This window comes from Lepidochelys kempii, chromosome 17 (assembly GCF_965140265.1).
Source record: "Lepidochelys kempii isolate rLepKem1 chromosome 17, rLepKem1.hap2, whole genome shotgun sequence".
NCBI classification, from domain to species: domain Eukaryota; kingdom Metazoa; phylum Chordata; order Testudines; family Cheloniidae; genus Lepidochelys; species Lepidochelys kempii.
This window is the reverse complement of record NC_133272.1, coordinates 12,805,672-12,830,072: the sequence shown is the minus strand read 5'-3', so window position 1 is coordinate 12,830,072 and position 24,401 is coordinate 12,805,672. Positions and strand designations below refer to the sequence as shown.

Below are 24,401 nucleotides of genomic sequence, written 5' to 3'. Positions count from 1 at the left end.
AGGTGTGCAGTGGACTCTGCTAACACAGAATTTCTCTTGGGAGAAAATACCGTGTCCTCTTTTTGTCAAGATCCCCCTTTCATTTTGAAAAAAACTATGTACTCTCGGTCTGGTAAGGACAGTAAACATTCTACTTGCATAGAACTAAACTGTGGAAGAAATCTGATGCTCTGTCGGTACTACACAGGGAACCTAGAGGATTTGGATACTGAAGCACTACTTTCTGCCTTCAGGCTTATAAGTAGGGCCCTACCAAATTCACGGCCATGAAAAACGCATCACGAACTGTGAAATGTGGTCTCCCCCTGTGAAATGTGGTCTTTTGTGTGTTTTTACCCTGTACTATACAGATTTCATAGGGAGAGAAGTGTTTTTCAAATAGGGGGTCCTGACCCAAAAGGGAGTTGCAGGGGGTTGCAAGGTTATTTTGGGGAGGGGGGAGTCACGGTATTACCACCCTTACTTCTATGCTGCCTTCAGAGCTGGGTGGCCAGGGAGCAGCGGCTGTTCGCCGGGTGCCCAGCTCTGAAGGTGGTGCCCTGCCAGTAGCAGTGCAGAAGTAAGGGTGGCAATGCCATACCATACCATGCCATCCTTACTTTTGCACTGCTGCCTTCAGAGCTGGGTGGCTGGAAAGTGGTGGCTGCTGACTGAGGGGCCCAGCTCTGCAGGCAGCAGTGCAGAAGTAAGGGTGGCAATACCATACCGTGTCATCCTTACTTCTGAGCTGCTGCTCGCGGTGGCTCTGCCTTCAGAGTTGGGCTCCTGGCAAGCAGTAGCCACTCTCCAGCTGCCCAGCTTTGAAGGCAGTGCCACCAGCAGCAGTGCAGAAGTAAGGGTAGCTGTACTGTGCCTGCCCCCGCATCTCCTCCCCCCACAATAACCTTGCAACCCCTCCACAATTCCTTTTTGGGTCAGGACCCGTACAATTCCAACACTGTGAAATTTCAGATTTAAATAGCTGAAATCGTGAAAATTATGATTTTTAAAATCCTATGACCATGAAATTGACCAAAATGGACCGTGAATTTGGCAGGGTCCTACTTATAAGGCAACAAATCAAGAACTTCCCATAAACATAGTTATTCACTCCACCAGGAGTACAGTGCTGAGTAGTAGTTGTGGTTTTATTTGCCTATTAAATTTAAATGTTTATTGGAAGGAATAATCTCCCCTAAACTGAAGCCTAATAAGGTAGTTAGTAAGTTCAATTCCAAAAGCAGAGCTAGAATGGACTGTTCATATTACTAGAACACTGAAATTAAATGACCACCTCTTTAATTTATGTGCATATTAGCAGAAAATTAAATAAGTATAATTAAAAAGACTAATCCCTCATGCTCTGTCATATATATTTGCTATCTCACGTTTCCTTCTTTGCCTTTCTGGCCTGCCTCATGGTTTCACTAAGGCTCGGCACTTTATTTTTAAGCAATTTATACTGCAAAGTGTAACTTATATATTAGAATACTGATATCTGTTCCACCTATAGAATGTATGTATACGTGCATGTATATGTATCTGTGTGTGCATATCTATATAATGTAAAAATGGCATAAAAGTAAGCCAGTTACAGAATTGCAGGTCAGAAGACTATATTCCTCAAATTTGGAGCTTAGTAGAAAGCAGGAAGACGTTTGACTACTGTGAAAATTTGTGAAACAATGTATTTTGTTAAAGATGAAAAGGCATTTACATGTAAATATTTAGGTAGTCAGTTAGGATTGTTTGTACAGTCTCTGAACTAATAGGAAGAACCTTTTTCCTTTATAAAATAAGTGAGGCATAGTCCATAAACCTGGCCATTTACATATCTGAATAAGTGGTATTTTTGAACTTATACATACATTAGATGGTAATGGTTTCAGTAATATTATATTGAAGGAAAATTTCTTCAGAAGCTTTCCATAGCTTTCTCAAGAATAAATCATAAATAGCAATAAAATTGTGTAATATTTGGTGATCTAGAAAATATTCCATAAACATACTCTAAATATCTTAATATACACAACTTATTCTGTTGTTTGGTATGAAATTAACATGAAATACTGTTTGTTGTTAGAAATAGTATGCAGTGTGGCCTGTGTAAATTACTTTTAAGACTTGGCTAAGTTAGCCAAGAAATTCATGAGTAGAATGGTGTTAACCCAACTCTGTGTCTTATTTAGACAAGGGCTTAGTGATTTAGGTGTGAAAGGCACCCCCCTTCAGTAAAAAGCAATTATTTGGAAGGCTGGTGCTCCGTTTTAAGTAAATAGACTTTCTTTATCTTTATCACTTAAGAAAAGTCTATCAAGTACTGATACTTTGTGACATTATTATAGTTTGTAAATCAATTTTGTTCACAATTGCTTCAAGATTAGATTTTTTTTTTAAAAAAAGCCTTTACTGTAATTTGGCAGCTCATTTTTTTTTCTCTTCTGTCATGCATGGGGTTTAACTTTCAAGCTTTAGCTTATTTCCTTTGTGTAAGTAACCAGACTTAAAACTAGTTCACTAACTTTAAGGACTGTAATCTTTAAAGCTGGCTGGCCTGGTTGCCAAATTTGAGTTTTGAACTGAGTCTTTTGCCCCTGGTTTGGCAGGAGTAGAGTGCTACAGATATCCTATGTAAATTACTTGGGGTGGATTTAAAAAGCAATCTCTGGAAAAAGTCCCAGGATGACTGAAATGTCAGGTTATCATATGCTTTGCTGTCTTTTTGAAGAATAAACAAAAGATGCCACAGAATCTGAAGTTGATTAACCCAAACACTGGGATTTTAAGTTTGCCGCCTGATTTTGATTCTGTTGGAATGTAAGTAGTTAAATTAAGTAGTACTGCTTATCTCTGGAGGTACCTGGTTAAAAATAATTACAGCTGCTTGTAATAAGAATAATTACCTCTCTACTTCATGCTTGTGATAATTTACATTGTTAGAAGAGGGTGGCTTTGCTGCCCCAGTGACTTCTTCTGTTTGATTAGGATTTTTGCATTGGTGACTCTGAGGGCTTTTGTCTTCATGAATAGTAATGCCCACTCGCCTTTTAATATCTAAAACCCATTTGTCCATATGGCTGAATAGAACAGATTATAACTTGTGAAAAGTTATTTATTCACAAGTTAAGGTTAAGAGAAACCCGAGAAAAGTTTCATTTCAACAGCAAGAACTTTGTCCTGTGTACAGTATCTGGCAGCGTAACCTCAATGGCAATCTATTCCAGTTGTTGGGAAAGCATCCAAAGAGCGACATAGGAAATGGATGTTAACATTCCCAGCAAGTGAAGAGATATGGTGAAGACAGAGGATTCAGTTGTAGGTGTTGCTGAGCTGGATGTGAATGATTCATATTTGTATAAGGAGTTTGGAAATGAAGAAGATATAAAAATTGAGGATGATTATCAGCCTTTCAGTAATTTGGGATGCCCTTCTCTGACCTACATCAGTTGAAAGAAATAGATTATTATTAGCACATGCTAAGAAAAAAAAGTTCTGTGAAGGAGCATTTACTAGGACGGACAAGACTACAAACACATCACATCTACAGGGAAGAAATAAGAGTAATTTAACTTTTACAAATCTTAGAAGTTTTGGTTTTTTTAAAAGTTGCGTTTGGAGAAGCAAAAACCTTCCATAGCAGTTTTTCAGTGAATTATAATTTGCCATTCCTGGCAACGTACAGCTCATTTGAATAACATTTCACAAGTTATGAGCTTCCCTTAAAATAGCTTTATTTTAAGATATTTCTGGTAATAATAAATTATTGGTCTTGCAAGCAACTGTTTTTCATTGTGGACTAATTGCTTCATTAATTTCATGTTGGGCCTTGCATGCTTGTACTGTACTGTGTGGATGCATGCAAGATATCCATTCTTATGCAGGGCATTGGGTACGGAGGTGGAAGATGTGTGTCACTAGAGTCTGAATAGTGCTGGATATAGATCAGTGCATGCAGAGGGACAAATAAATAAAAATACTTCTGTCCCTTGATGCATACATGGCACCTACTGACTTCAACACTTCAAATGCCTTCTGGGCATTTACGCAGAATTTTGCGCTTTATTAGTGTTTTTTTTATAATATAAGCAAATCTTTTGATATTCTTGTTGTGCTCATCCACTTTACTTTAAGGATCGCCTCACAGTGACTCAAGTTTGGTGTGTTAATAGTTAACCTTACAGTGGCTTTTTCTAGAAATATAAGAGATAAACAGATTCAGTATCCTCACACACAAAGGAATCTTTTGTAATTGTGTTCATATGTACACATAAAATATTAATAATTGGTGTTTTCTGAAATGCTACAAACTAGTAGCCCATTTACCAAGTGAAGAATATAAGGTATTAGAATCACTTCATTATATTTTAAGAATATCTGATGTGCCTGCAGCTCAGTCAAAATAGTGAACTTGCACAGAGGCATCTGTTGAGTTGAATAGAGTATAGCAAAAACTGGAGGATTCCTTGTGACTATTAGATTTTGACTTATGCCCAATTGAAATTGGCTTATTCTTGTATTATGACTGGCTGTGCAGTTTCCTCTCACATCTGTAACATATTACTCTAGTTTTTCTTTGGCACACACTCCACACTGAATTAATTTGTGGACACAGTGTTACATATTCCAGTCATTTCTTTTGACAATTCCTAAAGGTTCTGATGTTCACCATAAAGAGATTGTGAGAAGAAAACTTACATGTGTTAGAGGAAAAAGCGTGGGGGTTCTGCCTGACTACTTACTGGTGGGCCTTCTTATAATAACTTCTGCAAACTATATTTTTCTCTGTCATGTCACAGAAAATTCTGTTGACTAGTCATAATAGCTGGAGAAAGAAATTGAGTCTTATCAACCCTTCTGTTTCAAAGACACAGCTTATCTGCAGCTTGGATCTTGAAGACATTTCCTCAGTGTTATGCTAATGTTATCAACTGAGATACACTATATTAGAGATCATGTGTTTGTCCTTTTTTTTTTTTTTTAAAAAGGACATATGTTCTGCAATAGTGATCTGAAAGCATTATAAATAGTGCATATGACACCAGTGTGGTTGAGCAGCTCTCTATCTTGTATAAGATGTAGTGTATATTTGTGTAAGGTATGCAGCAATGAGATGTAGCTGTGGAACAGACCAGAATGAAGGCCATAATAGTGCTATAGCTAAGCTGCGAATGGATGGTGTTGGTGACCACAGAAGCGTTTTGCAGTGTGTATTTTGGCTTGTGTTCTTTGCTCTAACTTTTAAATTGGAAAAAAAAAATTCCATCTTGGTTCTTGTATTATAAGTGGTCACCCATGAGAGAAGGGTTTCCTTGAAGAGAACCCACAAATCTCCCCTGTGACTCCTTTGGTAGAGTCTTTATAGTCTGTGTGTGTGTGTGTGTTAATTTTCTTTGAGCTTTTTAGATATAGGATACTCCACTGCCTCCATGCTCTCATTTTTCTACAGAAATATCTGTATGGTTTGAAAAAAATTAACACTGATTAATAATAGGAATATTGAGCTATTCACCACTGGAGTATAAGTTTGTTAATTACTATAAGTTGCCATCTGGTGACTGTTTAGTGACCTATATTAAATGAGTTTGCTCTCTAGTTCCTACTTGGAGTCAGCAGTGTGATTTTTTGCTTTTCTAAAATAGTTTCTTTAAATGTTTGTAAACACCTGATTTTTAAAAAGGTGAAAAGGCTTTGTTATAGGTATGCTTTACAAGACAAATTCTACAATGGAATTTGCAGAAGTTTATAAAATAAAATTAAACAAAATCAATTTTCTTTTACATGTAAATTGCTGCCCTGCTGTTTTGTATTGGAACAGTTGTTTTCTGAAATTGCTGCAGGTACAGCCCCAGTTTGTGGATTTTATTATGGAGATGTTTATCCAGAAAACAATCCATCTCAAAGTGGAAGACTCAGTATATTTCTGAAAGTTTCAGAAATATCAGGTGCCAATTCTCTTCTTAACTTCTTTAATATTCTGCTGAATATTAGTTTCTTGGAAATCTTAACAGTGACAGTGATCACACAGTTAAAATATTGCATAGTAACAGATTTAATTTAAGAAAATGAAATGATTCCATTTAAAGTAAAACATGACACCCTTCTCTAATGACCCCACATGACTGAAGAAGTGGTTTTGACTGGCATTTGAAGGAGATTCCCAAATCTCCTTGCTTAGTAGATTGCCATTATACAGGGTCTTGATCAAGACACACAGGTGAATGAACCACAGACACACAGGATGGATTTAGGAGGCAGGCTACAACTTTATTACTAGTGGGGAATGTCACTATGTGCCCATATCCCGCTCTCACACACCAGGCATTTAACTGGTTCCATTGTGGAATTACACGGCTCCCACCATATTACCAATAGCTGGGGGTAGACCTGCCTAGACCAGTCTCTAGAACTTAGTTTGTTTCTGAACCCTGTCTGCCTCCCCTTGTGTAAAGGAAGGTGCGTGGGCAGAGGTTACCAAGGGGTGAGGGCAGCTCAATCCACAAAGACTTCAGGTTTCCCCTTCTTCTAAGTCTCATCAGCTAAATCCCAGGTCTCATTTACCTTGGGAGCTGACCCTTCTAGCTTATCTGCACTGGACACTACCACAAATTGCGACAAACTAAGCAGTCTTACCTTTCCTAATATTAAAATTTAAAGTCTTAATGCCTACAGCCCAGCTGTGCCTCCATGAAGCTGAAGGGAAGGTGAAAAAACCCACCAGAACTGTCAAATTTGTCCAACAGGAAAAATTCCTTCCTGATCCCAAAAGAGCTGATAAATCACATCTGCAGTGTCCTAAACACAGCTCCAATAGTACAACTAAGATGAGAGCGGGCTGAGCAGCTACCAGAAGGAAGAGGCTTTTGAAAAGTCTGAGAGTTTGGCTCCCTCCTTGTTCCCTACATATTTAATTCGCTGTCCCAATCACCCACCCCAGCCAATAGAAAGGTGGCTGAGCGGGGGAGGGAGGTTATATGAGGCGAATTGAGTTATGATGGCGTCACAATTCTATTGTACACAACATTGCGTTTAAGTACATCATTTTGGTCGTCTCCCGAAAATTCATAAACTGCAGAAGAGGACTGAAATCTAACGTGATTTAGACTCGGCTGACAGCATAAAGTAAACAATCTTTTTCTCATCACAACTGTAGAACATAATTTCCACAGTTTTACATTGACAAAGTAAGTGGTATGTTTTACTTCAGAACATACTTCCTTCCCATTCTAAGCAGAGTAGTGGATCCTATGATGAGAACAGGTGAAATTAGTTCCTTGCCTATCATTTTAACTTTTTGAAAGCGGGATCCACTACTCGGGACAGAGTTGCACTTTTCAGGTTTTGTATTTATAGCTGTCTCAAATTAAATGGCAAGGAGAGATGTTTTTTCTAGCACTCTTTTCTATGTCTAATTTAGCTGATGGATAAAAATAAGACCATGTTACTCTCTAGTCTTGTTTATTTTCTATCGCTCTCAGATTGTCTGCTGCAAACCTGTTGGTAGAGCTGTTGGCTTGCCAGCAGGGGAAGTTGACAGTGTCTGGAGAGTTGGTGAAAGGAGGTCTTAGGACCTGTCCCTAAGGTAATGGAAAGGGCAAATACCCAAAAGTAATAGCTAGAGCACTAGTGTTAGGTTATAAATAGGTAAGAGAACTAAGTTTGAATGCCTTCATTTATTGCTACTTGCCCTAATACCTACTGCAACATACAGACATTTGGCCACATCTTTGTTTTAAATCCCTGTTAGTGGTATGAGAAAACCTGTTAGAAAACCCTGTTAGAGGGTGAGAAAACCTGGATTTGTGCTGGAAATGGCCCACCTGATGATCACTTTAGATAAGTTATTACCAGCAGGACAGCGGGGTGGGAGGAGGTATTGTTTCATATTCTCTGTGTATATATAAAGTCTGCTGCAGTTTCCACGGTATGCATCCCATGAAGTGAGCTGTAGCTCACGAAAGCTTATGCTCAAATAAATTGGTTAGTCTCTAAGGTGCCACAAGTACTCCTTTTCTTTTTGCGAATACAGACTAACACGGCTGTTACTCTGAAACCTGTTAGTGGTATAATATTTATTAAATCTGCCACGGGTTCTATCACATTCTGTGCTTTCTTGTATCGTGTGCGTTTGTGTGCACACATTCATCCACCCAGCCAACCCCATAGCTGAATGACTTATTTCCATATAGCATCACAATAGGGTCAGAGTGAAACTTATGAAGAGTGGGCACTTTTATTTCACATTTTTGCTAATGAACCTTGGTAAGTATTACTGTGGACCACATACCTGCTTGTGCTGGGTGCTTCTCTGTGGTTGCAGAGGAAAAGAAAAGAGGGATACTGAAAAGAAAAAGAGATTCAAACACAGTGACAATCTTAGTTATAAAAAGAAAAGGAGGACTTGTGGCACCTTAGAGACTAACCGATTTATTAGAGCATAAGCTTTCGTGAGCTGTAGCTCACGAAAGCTTATGCTCTAATAAATCGGTTAGTCTCTAAGGTGCCACAAGTCCTCCTTTTCTTTTTGCGAATACAGACTAACACGGCTGCTACTCTGAAATCTTAGTTATCAAACCTATGCTCCCATGGCAGGTGCAAGATAGCCTTACTCTTCATACAAGTTCTTACCACTATTTCAAGTCTTCATGCTTACAACCCAACTGTGTCTCCATGAAGCTGAAAGAAAGACACACCCCCTTCCCTCCAGCATCTGGCAAGTTGGTCCATCAAGAAAAATTCCTTTCTATCCCCCGACAGGTGATAGATGGCTCATTATTTATTGCTCATTAATCAGTGAGAACTTCTGCTTTCTCTAAGTCTGCGAGAGAAAGGGTAGCTACCAAACATTGGTTTCTGATCTGCTTGTGAAAAGGGTTTCTAGTGAATTGTTGCTCAATGTGGCATGTGTACAACTCAGAGTAAATGCACTCACCTAAAAAACGGTCCCTACGCTGCTGTCTCTTGTTCTACTTAAGAATAGTGAGCTCTGATTTCCGTGCATAATAAGTAAGGCTACGATTTAGTCATGGGTACTTTTAGTAAAAGTCATGGACAGGTCACAGGCAATAAAAATTCACTTATACTATAAATACCTCTGACTAAACCTTGGGCAAGGGTGGGGGGTGGAGGTCATTGATGGGGAGGCGCCCCAGGAGGGTCGCTGCTGGGAGGGGTACTCAGGCGGAAGGCCCCGTAGCATAAAGTGCTGGGGGCTGCTGACAACAGCTGCTTTGGCCACCCCAGGGGCTGCCGACAGTGGCTGCCCCTGGGACCATTGCTCAGGCAGTCCCCAGGGCCAGCCGCACTGGTGCAGTTGGCCCTGGAGCTGCTCCAGCAGCAGCTAGTGTGGCTGGCTGTGGGGCCGCCCGAGCAGTTGGCTGCAGAGCTGCTCCAGCTTGGGCAGCCTGGGGTCAGCCACACTGGCCTCTGCAGAAGTCTCAGAGGTCATGGAAAGTCATGGAATCCATGACTTCTGCGACCTCTGTAACAAACACGGAGCCCTAATAATAAGTATTATAAATCAAACTACTGATCGTTGAAGCAGGTGGTCTTCTCAACAGTAATTCATGTCTATGCAGCAGTAGCTGTTCCTAATTTTCTTTTACCTTGTGCCAGAATAACTTTTGCTTTGGTGTGCTGTTGATAGAATATATACAGCTGTTTATAGTATGGGTTAGATTTGTCTTTTTCACTGCCAAAGACGTGCACACCCAAAAGTGTGGATTTTTTTTTGACTTGACATAATTCATGGTATAAAAGGTTTTTCATCCCCACTCCATTTCAAAAAACCAAGATGTCAATCTTTCCTTGATTCATGTGTTTCAGTCAAAGCTTTAGCCCTTTGTTTGCTTTACGTATGCTTAACCTGCTTTTTCCCATCTGCCTAACTTATGAATAGGTATGGATGAAGAATAAGGGAAATAATATTTTTATAAAAATTATGCAAATTATTAAATAAATTATTTCGCTACAACTACAGCTCACTCCCGCTTTCTTAAAAACTACTGATGGTGCAGTATGCTGACATGTAAGAAGCAGAGAAATTATAAAGAAGAAAGGTGGGCCAAACCCAGATGCTATATGTTGCACATTCTGGCCAAGACTCTTGTAGAACCGTCTGGAGGTGCAGTACCAGAGGTGCAGCTGAGAGTGACAGGCAAAGATTGTTTAAAGCCCTCTGAATTTTCTGGGCTTCTCTGGAGCCAAAATGGCACCGGATGTAACTTAGCATCTTGGCAGCCATTCTAAGTTATGGCATCTTCCTCAGGTCTGCATCTGGTTTGCTGCACAAGCCAGAATGGCCCTATATTGGGGCTTGCAGGGGCCAGAGCAGGGCTAACTTTGGCTGCACAATCCTATACCTGTGTTGGGTGAATGTCATCTGGCCCTGTTAGCGTCTGCTAGGATGGAATGGAGAATCTCAACCATTTTTATATCTAAGAAAAATTGGTGCATAAATTCGATGCTTCTAGAAAAGCTTAGCTCCTACCTCTCCTTACCATGATGAGTAGTTAACTGACTGCTCAGCTACCTCAGAAAGGAATATCTAATTTTTTCCTTTCAAGTTTTTTTCAATAAATCTTTTAAAGAACTTTACAAGGAAACTGTTAATGTTAGAGCTCCATCCTGTTTCCAAATATGAGCTTACATCTGGCTATTTTAAAAAAATTGCCAAGTTTTATGTGAAATTCAAATATACTGTTGTAAAACCCACCCAGTAGCCAGTGTGTACTTTTATATTTTGCACACTGTTTAAGTAGAATACTGTTCATGCAATTCTCCTGTTCTGTGAGGATTGAATGTTTTCTGCCATCTCCGTGGGAGGGGTTAGAGGAGGTGAGGGGCCATTTGGATGAGAAAATTGAACAAGTTTATAATAGATAGTTTTAAGGTCTTTAACCAAACCTCTAGGGGGAGAGAAAATGATATCTAGATAAGCTTCCTGACTTAAGAAGGTAACTTTGTTCAGGGCAACAGGTTCTGCATAAACTAACTTTTTAAAAATTAATACTTACAAGTGTTGTTTAAATCTTGCAGCTCTAGTTCCTTTTCGGCACTACCGCTTCAAGTGTTGAAATACAGGATTCATCCTGTTTTATTGGCTGTCTGGCGTGTAGAGTGTATGTATTAATATGAAAGAGCTTAATATATAAAAACCCTCCCAAATTCCTAATCTTTAAAAACTCCAAATCTCCTCTTGCATCATATTTTGGACTATGTTGGAATATTGGTGCTTTTTGTGTAACATCACATGGGCATTTTGGTTTAGATTATCTGTTTTGTGGATAAGAATTCACATGATCGGAAACTGACTGTTCATGACAGATGGGAGCAAAGAATCCCCTAGGTTATGAATCTTTAAAATGTCTGTCTGAACCAAAAGTAGTTTTTCTTCAGTATCTACATAACAAAAATGAAGTATGTAGCAAATTACAATATCACTCTTATCTGCAGTAATCTGATCTGCTGTACCCAATTATGCTTATGGAAAATTGATAATGCTGTGTGACTAGAGGCTTTGTTGCACCTTTGATTCTGCCATAATATTAAAATACTATCTGAGATGGATTTATCTTTGGTAGTATGTGAATAACTGCACAGCTGTCTTCCAGGAACCTGCTGCTGTATCTCTGTGCATGAGAATTTTATTTTGTCAAGTTTTTAACATTGTACACTGAACTGACCAAATAGAACATTGCAAAATATAACAGGGAGAGAATTATATCTGCATTAAAATCCTGACCCAACACTATTATTAATCCTGTTTCGATGGGCTCCTTTTCATTAAACAAATATTGAGTAACATAGTGGTGCTTGGACTATATCGACTTTTTAACTTGCAGGTTGGAATATTTAGTACCTCACATGAACTCAGTACACTGAGTTAATTAGTATTTGGGCATTTTAGAAATAACTGAGCTGATCATTTTGGCTATTAGTCTTTTCCTCTTTGTTGCTAATTTTGATTGATGTAACAAATCTCTGTATTGTTTTCATGAGCTATGTTTTCTTCTACTAAAAATTCACGTTAATATGGGACTTCATAGCCTAATGCTTCTGGGGGAGTTCAGTTTCTTTCATGGATATGAAATTAGCCAAAATGATTTCATGTTGTGGATAGGTGAATAAATTGTTCGTAGTATTAATGTGTCAACATTGTTGATGCATCACCTTCTTAGCTGCTGTCTGGAGAGATGAGCTTCATTTTAACAGCTTAACTAAAAGATAAAAATCTGAAGTAGTCTGCTGAACTTTACAATACATTTGGGATCTCATTGACCACACACTGAATTTTTGACCAATGAAGCTTTCATTAACGTTATTGTGGGAAGCTATGGTTATTGTGGGAATGGCTTCAAGAATGTGAATGAGAGCTGTGTCTATCGTGGATCACCATTGTTCTTCTATCTTTCTCCACTTCTTTTGAGATAACAACTTTTAAGGTTTTGCAACATATATAGATGATTCCTTGCTCCCTGATTATATTTTTAATAATGTCTGGGTCCTTGCATGTGTTTAACCAGTCTAGTTATATAAATAGAGTAGTGAAAGCTTCCAGCGTGCTTAGGCCATTCAAAATGAATCATATTGTTTAATGTTGCAGTCATATTTGGCGTGAATTATTTTGTAGACAGGAAACTCTGAGCTGACTCAGCTTCAGAGACCAGGCCACTGCAGTGTACTGACGTAGTAATTATTTAAGACCATTCTGCTCCTAATCTGAGCTCATGATCAGCGTAAGATACTGCAGACTTTTATCTAGTTTAGACTCCCATTCAGAAAAGACAGAGAAACTGTCAATTCTGTAGAGACAAGATCCGTCTATTCAATATTAGCCATGTCAGGATAACCTGCTGCAAATTGTACTAAATTCCTCTTATTTTTTAAGTCAGTAATTAGTCATTGGTTTTAATTTTGGAGAGATTTTTGCATGACACCACATAGTAAGGAAAGACGGACTTAAAAAAGACAGTATTTGTGTAAGTGGTACTTTTTTGTGTGATGATATCTGATGTAATTATCATACAAATTATGTATCTTCATACTAAATATGCTTGTCTGCTCCTGACATTTCTGGATACACACACACACGCACACCCTTCACAAACATTACAGGAACTAAACATCTGCATTTGAGAATTGCAGGAATTGATGCTTTTGAAAAGCATTGTTGATCATGGAAAGCATTAGTTCCTATGTAAGCTGTTGTGAAGGTGCACCAAATGCAGTAAAAGCCATCCTTAATTCTAAACTGTAATTAAGCCCCAAAGAGTTGGAACTATTCCTTACAAATTCTATTCATACACTGATGTTTTAGTAAACTTTGGAGAATAGATTGTTTTGTGGTGAGTTTATAAATATTTAACTTCAGAAGACCAAATGAGGGCGTTTGTTACACTGAACTATTCCATTAACAGTGCTAATGGTCATGATGCTTAATCATAGTGTAGAGGTTTAAATTCCAAAAGTCTGTTTCTCTATGAAAACAGAAAAGTCTTATATTAGTATATACTTAATATATAGTGAATACGGTATATCGGACTTGCATCAAACATAATTTGTACCCTGAGAAAACTTCAAATGTAATGTAAGTTATAAGATTTTGCCATGTATTAACCTAGTGCATGTTTCTTAAATAAAAATTGCATTAAATGCCATTTACTTCTCACTCTAACAGAACAGTCAGTCAATATGTGACATTATTGTTTGTATTACCATAGTGCCTCTGGGCTCTAGTCATGGACTAGGCTGCCATTGTGCTAGGCACTGTACAAACATGTAACACAAAGATGACCCATGCCCCCGAGAGCTTCCAGGCTAAGTGTAAAACACGAAATAACAGATGGGTAGAGACAGATTGGGGAGCACAAGAAAATGCTACAATATTGGTCAGCATGATAGGCTGTGGTCTCAGTGCATCAGCAGCTTAACTGTTCTCAGGCTTTTTGTAGGCATCATGGAGTTATAAGCTGGAGAATGTATGTAAAGGTGTAGAACTGGATCAGACTAACACAAATTCTCATTAATGAATTAAAATTAGAATTTTAAAATAAGAAGTGCCACAACCTGATGGATAAAAATCAATGATTTAAAAGATAAAATACAATCAGTTTTTTATAGTTTTATTTTTTTAAATAAACAATTTAAAATTACATTTGAACTTGACAATCCATGTTAAGGCTTAAATTTAGTATAATCATTAAAATTATTTAAATATAAAATATTAACAAGTACATGTTTGAACTTCATGACGAAACATCTAGAATCAGAGTTTACTGAAGTACTAAGCCAGTTACTCAGGAGTGTCCTCTTCTGGAGGTTCAGAGAGAATATTTTCTTCACTTCAGTTTATTCATATTCAGTTTCAGGTTCAATGACTACTACATTCAAAAATAACAAACCAATTGGGAGTTGAAAAAGCAGGAAAGCTTGTTTTCCTTTTCCAATCTATGAATAAAAACTAGTTGTGAGAATGAAATCTACTAGTTCTTAAAAGAAGCCTAAATTTAGGCTTCAAGGGCTATATTTAGTTGCAAATCAATGTTTTAGTGGTTACCAACCCACGGGACTCAACTTTTTTTTTTTTTTTTTTTTTTTAGGAAAATAGCTAAAGTACAAATGCAAAACTTGATTACAGTAAATTATTTAAATCACGGTTTCCTGTTTGCTGATTTAAATCTTGATTAAAATAGTTGATTTAAATCAATGCTCCGTGCTCCAGGCATGTCTGATTAGCATGACTAGTTCCAGATGACCCAGATTAACCTCTCTTTTATTGAACAGAATTTCTGTTAGCAGTTTGAACATAACATAATGAAAGCATCTGTTTAAAGTTTTACTATGCTTTTTTTCCCCCCAGGTCTATAAAGGTGAATTTCAGCTTCCTGATTTTCTTAAAGAAATGCCACAGGTACAGTATTGGATTGTATTCCTTCTCTCTGGTGAAGTGATATGGCGAAAGTGTGCGAGTGCGAGAGAGAGATGTGACAGACAACTTTATTAACAATCACTTTATAGAGAACTGATTTTTGCATTTAAGTGCGATTATATATGGTTGAGTCATAGGTAATATGTCCTCCTATGAATAGGTGGGCCTTACATGACAGAAGTTCATTCTAATAATGGTCAGATTAGTGAAGCCACATAGTGCTTTGTTTCCCTCTGAAGGAATGCTTGAATGATCTGCGTTTACAGGGCATTACATTTTGCTTCTCTTTAGAGAACTTCCTAATCTGAATTAATGAAGTATGTGCCATAAACTGGGCATTGTATATAGTTTGTCCCACTATCTAGAGTAATTTGATTTTTTTCCCCTCTCCATGCTGGGGCCTTCTTGTATCCTACTTCTAATTTTTAGTTCCAAACCTACTTTTTCTACTTGATGTCTTGTTTGCTAGTGGGTGATAGGAAAACTATGTGCCTAGCAGCTTTCCCACGGAGCTTGAGACCTTCATTGCTCTCCTCCTTCACAGTTCTAGAGCACGTCTTGACTAGCAATGTTAAAGCGCTGGTGCGGCAGCACTTCAACTTGGCTAAGTAGTCATGGCACCAGTGCTGGGAGAGAGCTCTCCCAGCGCTGTAAAAAAACCAACTCCAAGAGGGCAGTAGCTACACTGCCACTTTACAGCGCTCAGGAGTGTGTTTTTTCACACCCCTGAGCGAGAAAATTGCAGCGCTGTAAAGTGGCAGTGTAGACAAGGCCCTAGAGAGTCCTAGCATGCCCACACTGTTCCTGAGCCTGTTTGCATCTCTGATATGGAATGTAGCATGCTAGATCCAAACTAGACAGGAGTCCAAGACACAGTGCTAGATCCAAACATTCCTGGAACCTTGGGAAACTTCAGATCTGAACTTTGTTTCATTCTAAATACCTCTAAATGGAATGTTGTGTATTACTGTTGGTAGTAAAGAAACTTAATCTGCTATCTGTTGCCTTGTTCTGAAACATTCTACATCAAGTACAGAGCAGATAGCATGGCTATCTCCAGAGTGTTCTGGCACACTTCAGGAAAGCAGTTCAGTCCTGGGCAGTAAAGATAGATTATCTCATCAATTACTAAGAACATTGAACTAGTTAATCTACTTCACAACTTCAATATTGGGTACATTAAGATACATTATTCTCATTGGCTAACTAGTTCAAGGAGTTTTGCTGACCTTGTAATGCAATTAAATTATTTATTTGGGGGGGAGGGATTATCCCCTCAAAGTAGTCAGGTGTATTCTATTCTATAGTAATATAATTATTTGTTAAGCACTACTAATAATGTGATGCTTATTCATGGCACAGTCCTGTCCCAAAGGGTATTGAAGAAGTTAGAATAGGGGCTATGTGAGCAATAATAAGTAGAGAAAGTATTTCCTTGTTGTTTCAATAACAGACTTGAGGTCCTTCAGACATAAATTGCCAAGAGAGCACCTTATCTAGGATTGGTATCAATATAAACCCAACAAAGGTTTATTCGATCTCTATGTGCGGCATCTCAAACACTGGGTTCTGTTGCTGGTATCATTACTGGTCTTCTGATAACAATTTAATGACCTTTACTTTTAATCAAACAGAAAGTAGGACTTAATTCTCAGAATTCCATTAGATTAATATGTAGATGTCTTGTGACTACAAACAAGTTTTAAAGAACTAAGCAATATAAATCTGTCAAACAGATACATTTTTTCAACTGATGAATCTACACTGAGGAATTATTTACAATAAATGTACATGTTATAAAATTATCAACCACATTTTTTCATTGCTTTTAATATGGGACTCTAATGACAAAAAAGAGAAGAAGACTGCATCTAAATGTGCCGTGTTCTATTCTGTTAATCTGGCCTTGAAAAAGCATCATGCAGATTCTCTCACCTGGAGCAAAACATGCTCACTCACCTTTACCATGAAGATAGTAAACATATTAATGATATTTTACTTGCCTGTTTTACAAAACCAGAACAAACCCAAAAGAAAACAAAACACTGTCCCTGATGAGTGAGAATTTTACAAGGTTGGATTGAAAACAAAAATTGATCATGTTGTTGTTTGTAGGAATGCATACAAATTATGAGCTCAGTCCTGACCTAGGTAAAATTCCTAATGACAGTTACATGAGGGAAGATTATAGGGTAGGACCCCTGTAGGCAGCACTTCTGGTGATGTATCTATATACAAAGTGCTTGAGATACCAAAGGCTGGAAGTGCTTGTTGTTGTTGTTGTTGTTTTAGGGCTTGTTCATGAAAAATTAATTAGAATAATACAAAAGTTAAATTGAAAAAGATCTAATGTTAATATGATTCTGCCCTATAAAAACGGGAGAGGAATAGTCCTGGAGGGGTGGGAGATGAATTGATGGAGCCTTTGGGGCTGAACTGAGCGGGGTGGAGGCTGATGGGATGGGCGTCTGAACTGAATGAAGGGGGCTGGACTGATAGGGTGGGTGCTGGGGGTGGTGGGGAGCAACTTGTAGTGGGGTTGGGGGACAAGATTAATTGCTGGGGTTGGGGCAGGCGTGTTTGAGGCCGAGAGCTCCTGCAGCAGGGGCCAATACATTTGGCAGAATGGCCAACATTAATTGTCATGCCCCCACGCATTGGGGATGGGTAAGTGGAGTTCAAAAATCAAGACAGCCTGGAAAAACACACTATAATCTTTTCTGTAAAAATCTCTCATTTTGAGGGGTGCAAGTCATGATTTTTGATTTCTTGAGGTTAGCATTACTACAAAAATGGTGGTTCTAAGAACCTGGGAGCCATGCAGAATTGCATATTTGGGGAGGACCAGGTAATTAGGTAACTCACTAAACACTTCATCTTTTCCCACTTCCTCACACTGATGCCATAAGATAATATGTACTAATGTCAGTCAGATAAGTGGCAATTTTAAAAAGTTTGAGTGCACACAGGACATTGGTTCAGCCCAATGTGCTTATGAAATTTCATTTCACTCCAACAGTATTTCTCAAGTGGTGAGTTGTGACCCAACAGTGGGCCATGGGCAGGTTCTAGATGGGTCTCAGGTCCAGTGCTAGGAGGAGGGGGTTGGAGAGTTAGCTTGCCATGCACTCGCCCTGTAGCTGTGGCTCCTATCCCACGTGGTTGGGCCTTGCTCTGGGCGTTGCAATCTGGCGCACGGGGTCACTGCGCCACACAGGGTTGGCCCAGCCATACCTGAAGGGCTCATGTGATTGTAGCCCCATGTCTATTTGGCCCAGTCATGGTGGAGGGGTGGCTGAGTCAAACCTGAGTGGTGCTGTGACCCTGCATGCCTGGTCACAATGCCCAGAATGGGGAGCTGGGCCCAGCTTCGTATGAACGAAGCTGCCACTGTAGGGTGAGTGTGGAGCAGACTTGCTCTCCATCCCCCTCCACCTGGGCCAGGATTAAGGTTGTGGTGCCAGGTTGTAGGGAGCTGCTGCAGGCTCTGTGTCCCCTTTGCAGGGTGAGGAGGAGGACGGTGGTCTGTGATTTTGGAGATTCCCCATTCATTTGTACCCTGGGAGGGTCACAAAAATAGACAAATTGCAGTTGGTGGGTGTCCTTAGTAAAAAGCTTGGGAGCCAGCGCTCTAGAGGGGGTATTGTTACCCTGTGGAATAGTGGGGCGCTGGTAGTTAGGACATAGTCACTTTGCTCTCTTACTGAGTTTTCCTGTTTTTAATAATATACAGGAAAAGCTGAGCTATCCAGCACTCTACCAACCGAAAAGCTCTATAAACCGGCATTTCTGATCTTCATTGTAAGTCCGGTTTATAGTTCAGTTGGTGCGGGGCCAGCAGCGTGGGTGGCAGGTATCATACTTGGGGGAGGCTGTGCCTTCTTAAACAGCCAGGTGGCCCCACCCACGTCCCACCCCCAGTGCGCCACTCTGCAGCTCTGGTGCTCCTGTGCGGTGGCCTCGGCCCTCCTGGGCCTGGGGGGGGCTGGGGCCATGGCACCCATCCTCCTAGCACTCCAGGCTGCGGCTGCAGCGCTGGTGCTCCGGGGGTGGGGCGCTAGCCTGGGGCAGGGGCTGGCAGCTGCAGTGCGGTGTGGGGGGCCCTAGGCTCTGGCGGGGGGGGGGGGGCATAGAAGGGGCAGGGCCTCAGGTCGAAGGGGCAGGCTAGGGGCTAGTCTCCCCCAGCTGGCGGTTCACGTGCTGTCCATGGCTGGCAGGCTCCCTACCTGGCTCTGCGTGGCTCCCTGAAGCAATGACATGTCCTTGCTGCTCCTCGGCGGAGGTGTGGTTAGGCAGCTCTGTGTGCTGTCCCCGGCCCGCCCCGAGCGCTGGCTCTGCAGCTCCCATTGGCCGGGAACCATGGTTCTGCCTACCCGCACCTCTGCCTAGGAGCAGCAGGGATATGTCGCCGCTTCCGGGGAGCCGCCCAAGGTGAGTGCTGCCCGGATCCAGTGCTCCACACCCACTCCTGCACCCAAACTCCCTCCCTCTTAGTTAACTGGAATTTTTCACTTACTGGCACCCTCCATTGCCCCAGCATGCCAGATAAAAAATGCTTTTACTTGCTTACCTCCTAAGGTCATTGGGAAGGTTAATGTGATGTTTGCAACCAGTTTTTCAGAAAATTTACTCATGTTTTCACTGTCATGCTCTCAGGATAAGAGAATAGGCACATTTTGTAATTCCACATCCAAAAATATAGGAACAAACTATTTTTCTTAAGGATAACCTTTAATTATTCTCGCTATGTTAAAACTAGAGATTCAGGAAAATACACAGAAGAATTTCACATGTGAAAATTAAATCTTTTGACTTGCCCCATCAGTTCAAATTAAAAATATTTTTTTATTTAAAAACCAAAATTGGTTTCTTTTGTTCCAGCCAAAGAAGACAGTAGAAAGGAAGTCCCGTGGCAAGATAAAATGAACGTGGACCAGTAAAGTAGAGTAGCTGTGGTGTCGGTTTCATGTTTTCAGAGCATAAAACTCTTAGCTGTGGGCACCTTGAATCTTTCTGATAAACTTTCTTTGTGTGCCATCTCTAACCTGGGCTTTGCTCTCTTACTGGGTGTTTGCCTGTTCTGACATTTTGAACAGTTAGTGTTCATGCTTTGCAAGCTGTGCTTAGCTAATATAAAGCCATTAAGAACCTGACACCACTAAGCTAAATGTGCTGTTGCTCACAGTATTCACGGTATTGCTCAGTTCTCAACTGCTGGCCAAAGTGTCTATGCAGCTTAAAGGTGAAAAATTATTTAAATGTCTGATTTTTAGCAGTAGTACTTCGGCAAACTGATTTGAAGAAGTTTGCAGTGGTTATTTCATAGAACCAAATGATGACAAAGGCTTGTTAAGCTACAATGTTACATGTGTAGTTTTAGTATATGTAGTACATGTTGTGTCTAAAGAAAGAAAAAGTTAGCAGTACCTACCTGCTTGTTCTTGAATTTCTGAATAGCAGAAGTTAAGCTATTTAAAAAAATACTTCATAGAGCACAGTAAATAGGCATGGTGCTTCATAAACTCTAAATTTTCATGTTTCCTGAAGCCTACAATATCAGTTATTTAAAGTATAAATAATTCCTATTTTTAAAAAATTGACCTGGTGTTAAGTCAGCAGAATTTGGTCCTTAACTTGCAGCAAATGTCTGTTGTGTTCCAAGTGAGATGGTTAAACAGTATTCAAAATGGAACTCTTCTAATTCTTAGTAGTAGAACTGATACAGTTGCATTTAAATCTGCTTAATTTAAAAAGAAGTAATAGTTTTGGGTTTCTCCAAAAAGAGAAAAACATGTAAACTGAAGTCATAAAAAAATCTTGAGAGACGAGGTGGATGAGGTAATATCTTAGATTCACAGACTTGAAGGCCAGAAGGGACCATCATGATCATCTAATCTGACCTCCTGCACATTGCAGGCCCCAGAACCTGATTTATCTGGCCGAGTTACTGAAGTCCTCAAATCTTGACTTAAAGATTTCAATTTCAGAGAATCCACCATTTACTCTGGTTCAAACCAGCCAGTGACCCATTCCCCTTCTGCAGAAGAAAGCAAAAAAAAAAAAAAAAAAATCCAGGGTCTCTACCACATACTTGACCATTACATTGATTACTTCAGAAAAAAAATCAACTCTGACATTCTTAACAAACAACCCATCCACCACAATCTCTCCACTGTGGAGAGGACAGCTGTGCAGTCCCTAAAAGCCAACCACTAAATAGTGATCAAACCAGCAGACAAAATGGATGTCACTGTAGTTCTCAATTGTGATGACTTACATCAATTAGGCCAACTGACAACTCTCCGACACCACCTACCATAAAGAATTCAGAGAAGACCCCACATCAAAATTCACACAGAAATTTAAGGATCAAATCCTTCCCCGGACAACTCCAAGACAAACTCTACCACCTCATCTCCCACAAACCCACACCAGTAAATTCTACATGCTTCCCAAGATACACAAACAAGGGAACCCAGTCACACCCATCATATCTGGCCATGGCACTCTTGCTGAAGGAATATCAGGACTCATAAACTATCCTCAAACCACTCTTTACTCAAAGGACTGACTTCTTCCAGAAGCTCCACACCATCAACAACCTCCCCCAGAACACCATACCTGCCGCTATGAATGTCGCCTCCCTATACACCAATATCCCTCACCATGGCTGCTTCAAATATCTGTAAGACAATGGACAACATTAAGATATCTACTTTAAACACATTGCTAAACTCATCCTTTTCTTCTTCACCCTTAACAACTTTACATTCAACAACAAACTCTCTGTCCAACTCATGGGAACAGCCATGGTTACTAGGATGGTGTCCCAATATGCCAACCTCTTCCTGAGCCAACTCAAAGAAGAATTTATAGAAAAATGCAACATGAAACAAATGATCTATCTGAGATAAATCAATGACATTTTCATCCTCAGGACAGACAACCTAAACACCCTCATAGATTTCTACCACAATTTCCACCGCTACCACACAACCATCAGACTCTCTTTAGAACACTCCCACAGCAGCACAATCCTAGACACCACAATCTACTTCAGCAGTGTAACTCTACAGATAACTATATACAAGAAACCCATGGATCACCACACTAACCTCCACAGATCAAGCAACCACCCCAAACACAGCAAAAAATCTATCATCTATTGCCAGGTACTCAAATACCCCGGAACATGCTCCAAGGAGAAAGTCCTGGATACACAATTTAACACACTTTAAAACTGTCTTCACCAAACAAGGCCACTCCACTAGAGAAGTAGATTGCATCTTGGAACAGGCCACCTTAATTCCCCAAGAAAACCTGCTTCAATACAGGGGGGAAAAATGACTCAACACCCCAAGTTGTCACTCATCACCCCAAACTGGAATGCATATGGAGTTAGCAGCTAAGAATTAAACCCCATACTTGATGGGGACCACATCCTGAAAGAAATCTCTCCTGAACCCCCTCTTTTGGCCTTCAAACAACCCCCCAACTTCACTAAGCTCCTCGTCTGAAGCAATCTCCCCACAGACCAAAACACGCCAACTCATAGTGGCACCAGACGGTGCCATAACAATTGCAAAACCTAAAGCCATATCTCTACTGCTGCAATGATCAATACAGCCCCTCAATATACCTTTCAAAATCCATGGGTCATACACATGTCTATCGCAACATGTGTTGTACCTCATCCAGTGCGTCAAATGGCCCAGCTACTGTGCAGGTAAAATGAGACGCTCACTACAGACCGAATAAACTCAGGGTATTTTTGTCTTTTATCGTTTTTTCTATCATCTGTAGGTTAACACTTTTCACAAAATGATCACTTCAAATCTGATTTCTCATTCCTCATCCGTAAAGGAAACCCGCATAATACCTTCAAAAGACAGGCCTGGGAGTTTAAATTCATAACTCAGCTAGACACCAAAAATCATTGTCTCAATAGAGACACTGGTTATATGTCTCATTACAAGTCTGCAGCCCAGTAACTCTTCTTTGCCCTATGACTGCAGAGGTTTTAATTGCCACTTCAGTTTGAATAGTTTTTTGCAATGTGTTATCTCCTTATGTTTAACAATCTGTTCCACCTTTTGTTTAGCTGTAACACTCTGAGTACCTTTCCCAGATCTGAAAAAGAGCTCTGTGCAGCTCAAAAGCTTGTCTCTTTCACCAACAAAGATTGGTCCAATAAAAAATATTACCTCACCCACCTTGTCTCTCTCATATCTGGGGACCAACACAGCTACAACAACATTGAGCATAAAATAACCTTTGTGATATAGCAGTAGAGTTAGTATGTTTCATGGGCAGTATATGCTAAAAGAATTATAAAATATATATGATTGCTTCCCTTTTGGAAAATATGAAGCTGGAGTTGAAATTGCTTTTATTAAATTAGTCTTACTACTTAATATTTTGTTCTGTTGATTGAGTCTTGAGTATAATAAAAAGAACCAAACAACTAAATGGCACTATTAGTGATAGTTTTATTTTGTAACGGAAAATAACTAATTTTGTTTTCATGGGTGGTAGCAGTTTATATTAAGATATGTATATATTTTCTTTGACAGACAGAACCAGTGGAGTAGAATATCTGATGGACTTACCTTGCACATAAGGTAATAATATGGAGTATCACAAGGTTATTTATCTGCTCCAGTTATTTCAGTTAATCTGGTTAATTGTGATCTTTTTTTAAAATCTCAGATCATTAATGGAAGCTTCAGAGTGGAAAATTGTATTCTGCATTAATATATTTGGGGCTTTGGGTGGGAAATAGAGGAAGGTATTTAGTCCAGATTCAGAAGTAATATATATGAGTCAATTTGGTATAATTCAATATGGTGAAGAGTTGAAAAAGTGTAAGTTACATCATTTCAGGCTTGCTAGACAATCGTACATGATATCACCTCTGAATTTAAACCATTTTCTTTATTCTCGGATTTCTCTGCATTGTGTGTACAGCTGGAAGTACAAAGGAAGATATAAAATGAGCAAACTATTTGGCACTTTTTAGTAGATCTTCATATTTTTAATTTGTGTTAAAATTAATATACAGGTGACATTTGTACATCAAATTGAAAGGCATTTTTAACAAGACAAAGGTTTTTAGAATAAGCTTTTTATATTTTTAAAGACACTTCTTTAGCGAAAGAAGGAGATAAGACGTAACCAAAAATAAGCTAACCATATGTGTTTTGCCTATAGTGTCCCATACATCCTGAATCAGGAAAATTGCATTTCTTTGTCAGTGGACCAAACCAGGATATGGAATGCGTATTTTAGTGCACTTGTACTGGGACACTGGTGAATGGTGAAGGCATTACTGCTAATGCTATAATCAATAATGATTTTATTTTTAGGGCACTCCTGGCTTAAAATATTCTGGGTGCCCACCAAAATGCAACATCCTTCTTAAATTAAACCAAGGCAACATAGTGTTATAAATAAATAACAAATAACATATGTACATAAAAGGATTAAGTTGCATTAT

General features: G+C 39.4%; 1 protein-coding gene across 2 annotated transcripts in view; it reads left to right on the top strand.

Moving 5' to 3' along the window:
- Positions 1-24,401, top strand: part of TPST1 (tyrosylprotein sulfotransferase 1) — a 61,126-nt gene that overhangs the window by 35,585 nt on the left and 1,140 nt on the right. Inside the window, exons 4-6 of one of the 2 annotated variants that reach the window (XR_012155480.1) lie at positions 14,837-14,887; positions 19,787-19,846; positions 23,479-23,526. Coding sequence is in view for 1 of the 2 variants with exons in the window: in XM_073315996.1 (XP_073172097.1) it covers positions 14,837-14,887; positions 23,479-23,496 (69 nt within the window). In the remaining variant the exon portion in view is untranslated. The remainder of the gene's footprint in view (positions 1-14,836; positions 14,888-19,786; positions 19,847-23,478; positions 23,527-24,401) is intronic. The other variant, XM_073315996.1, reaches the window with a different exon arrangement.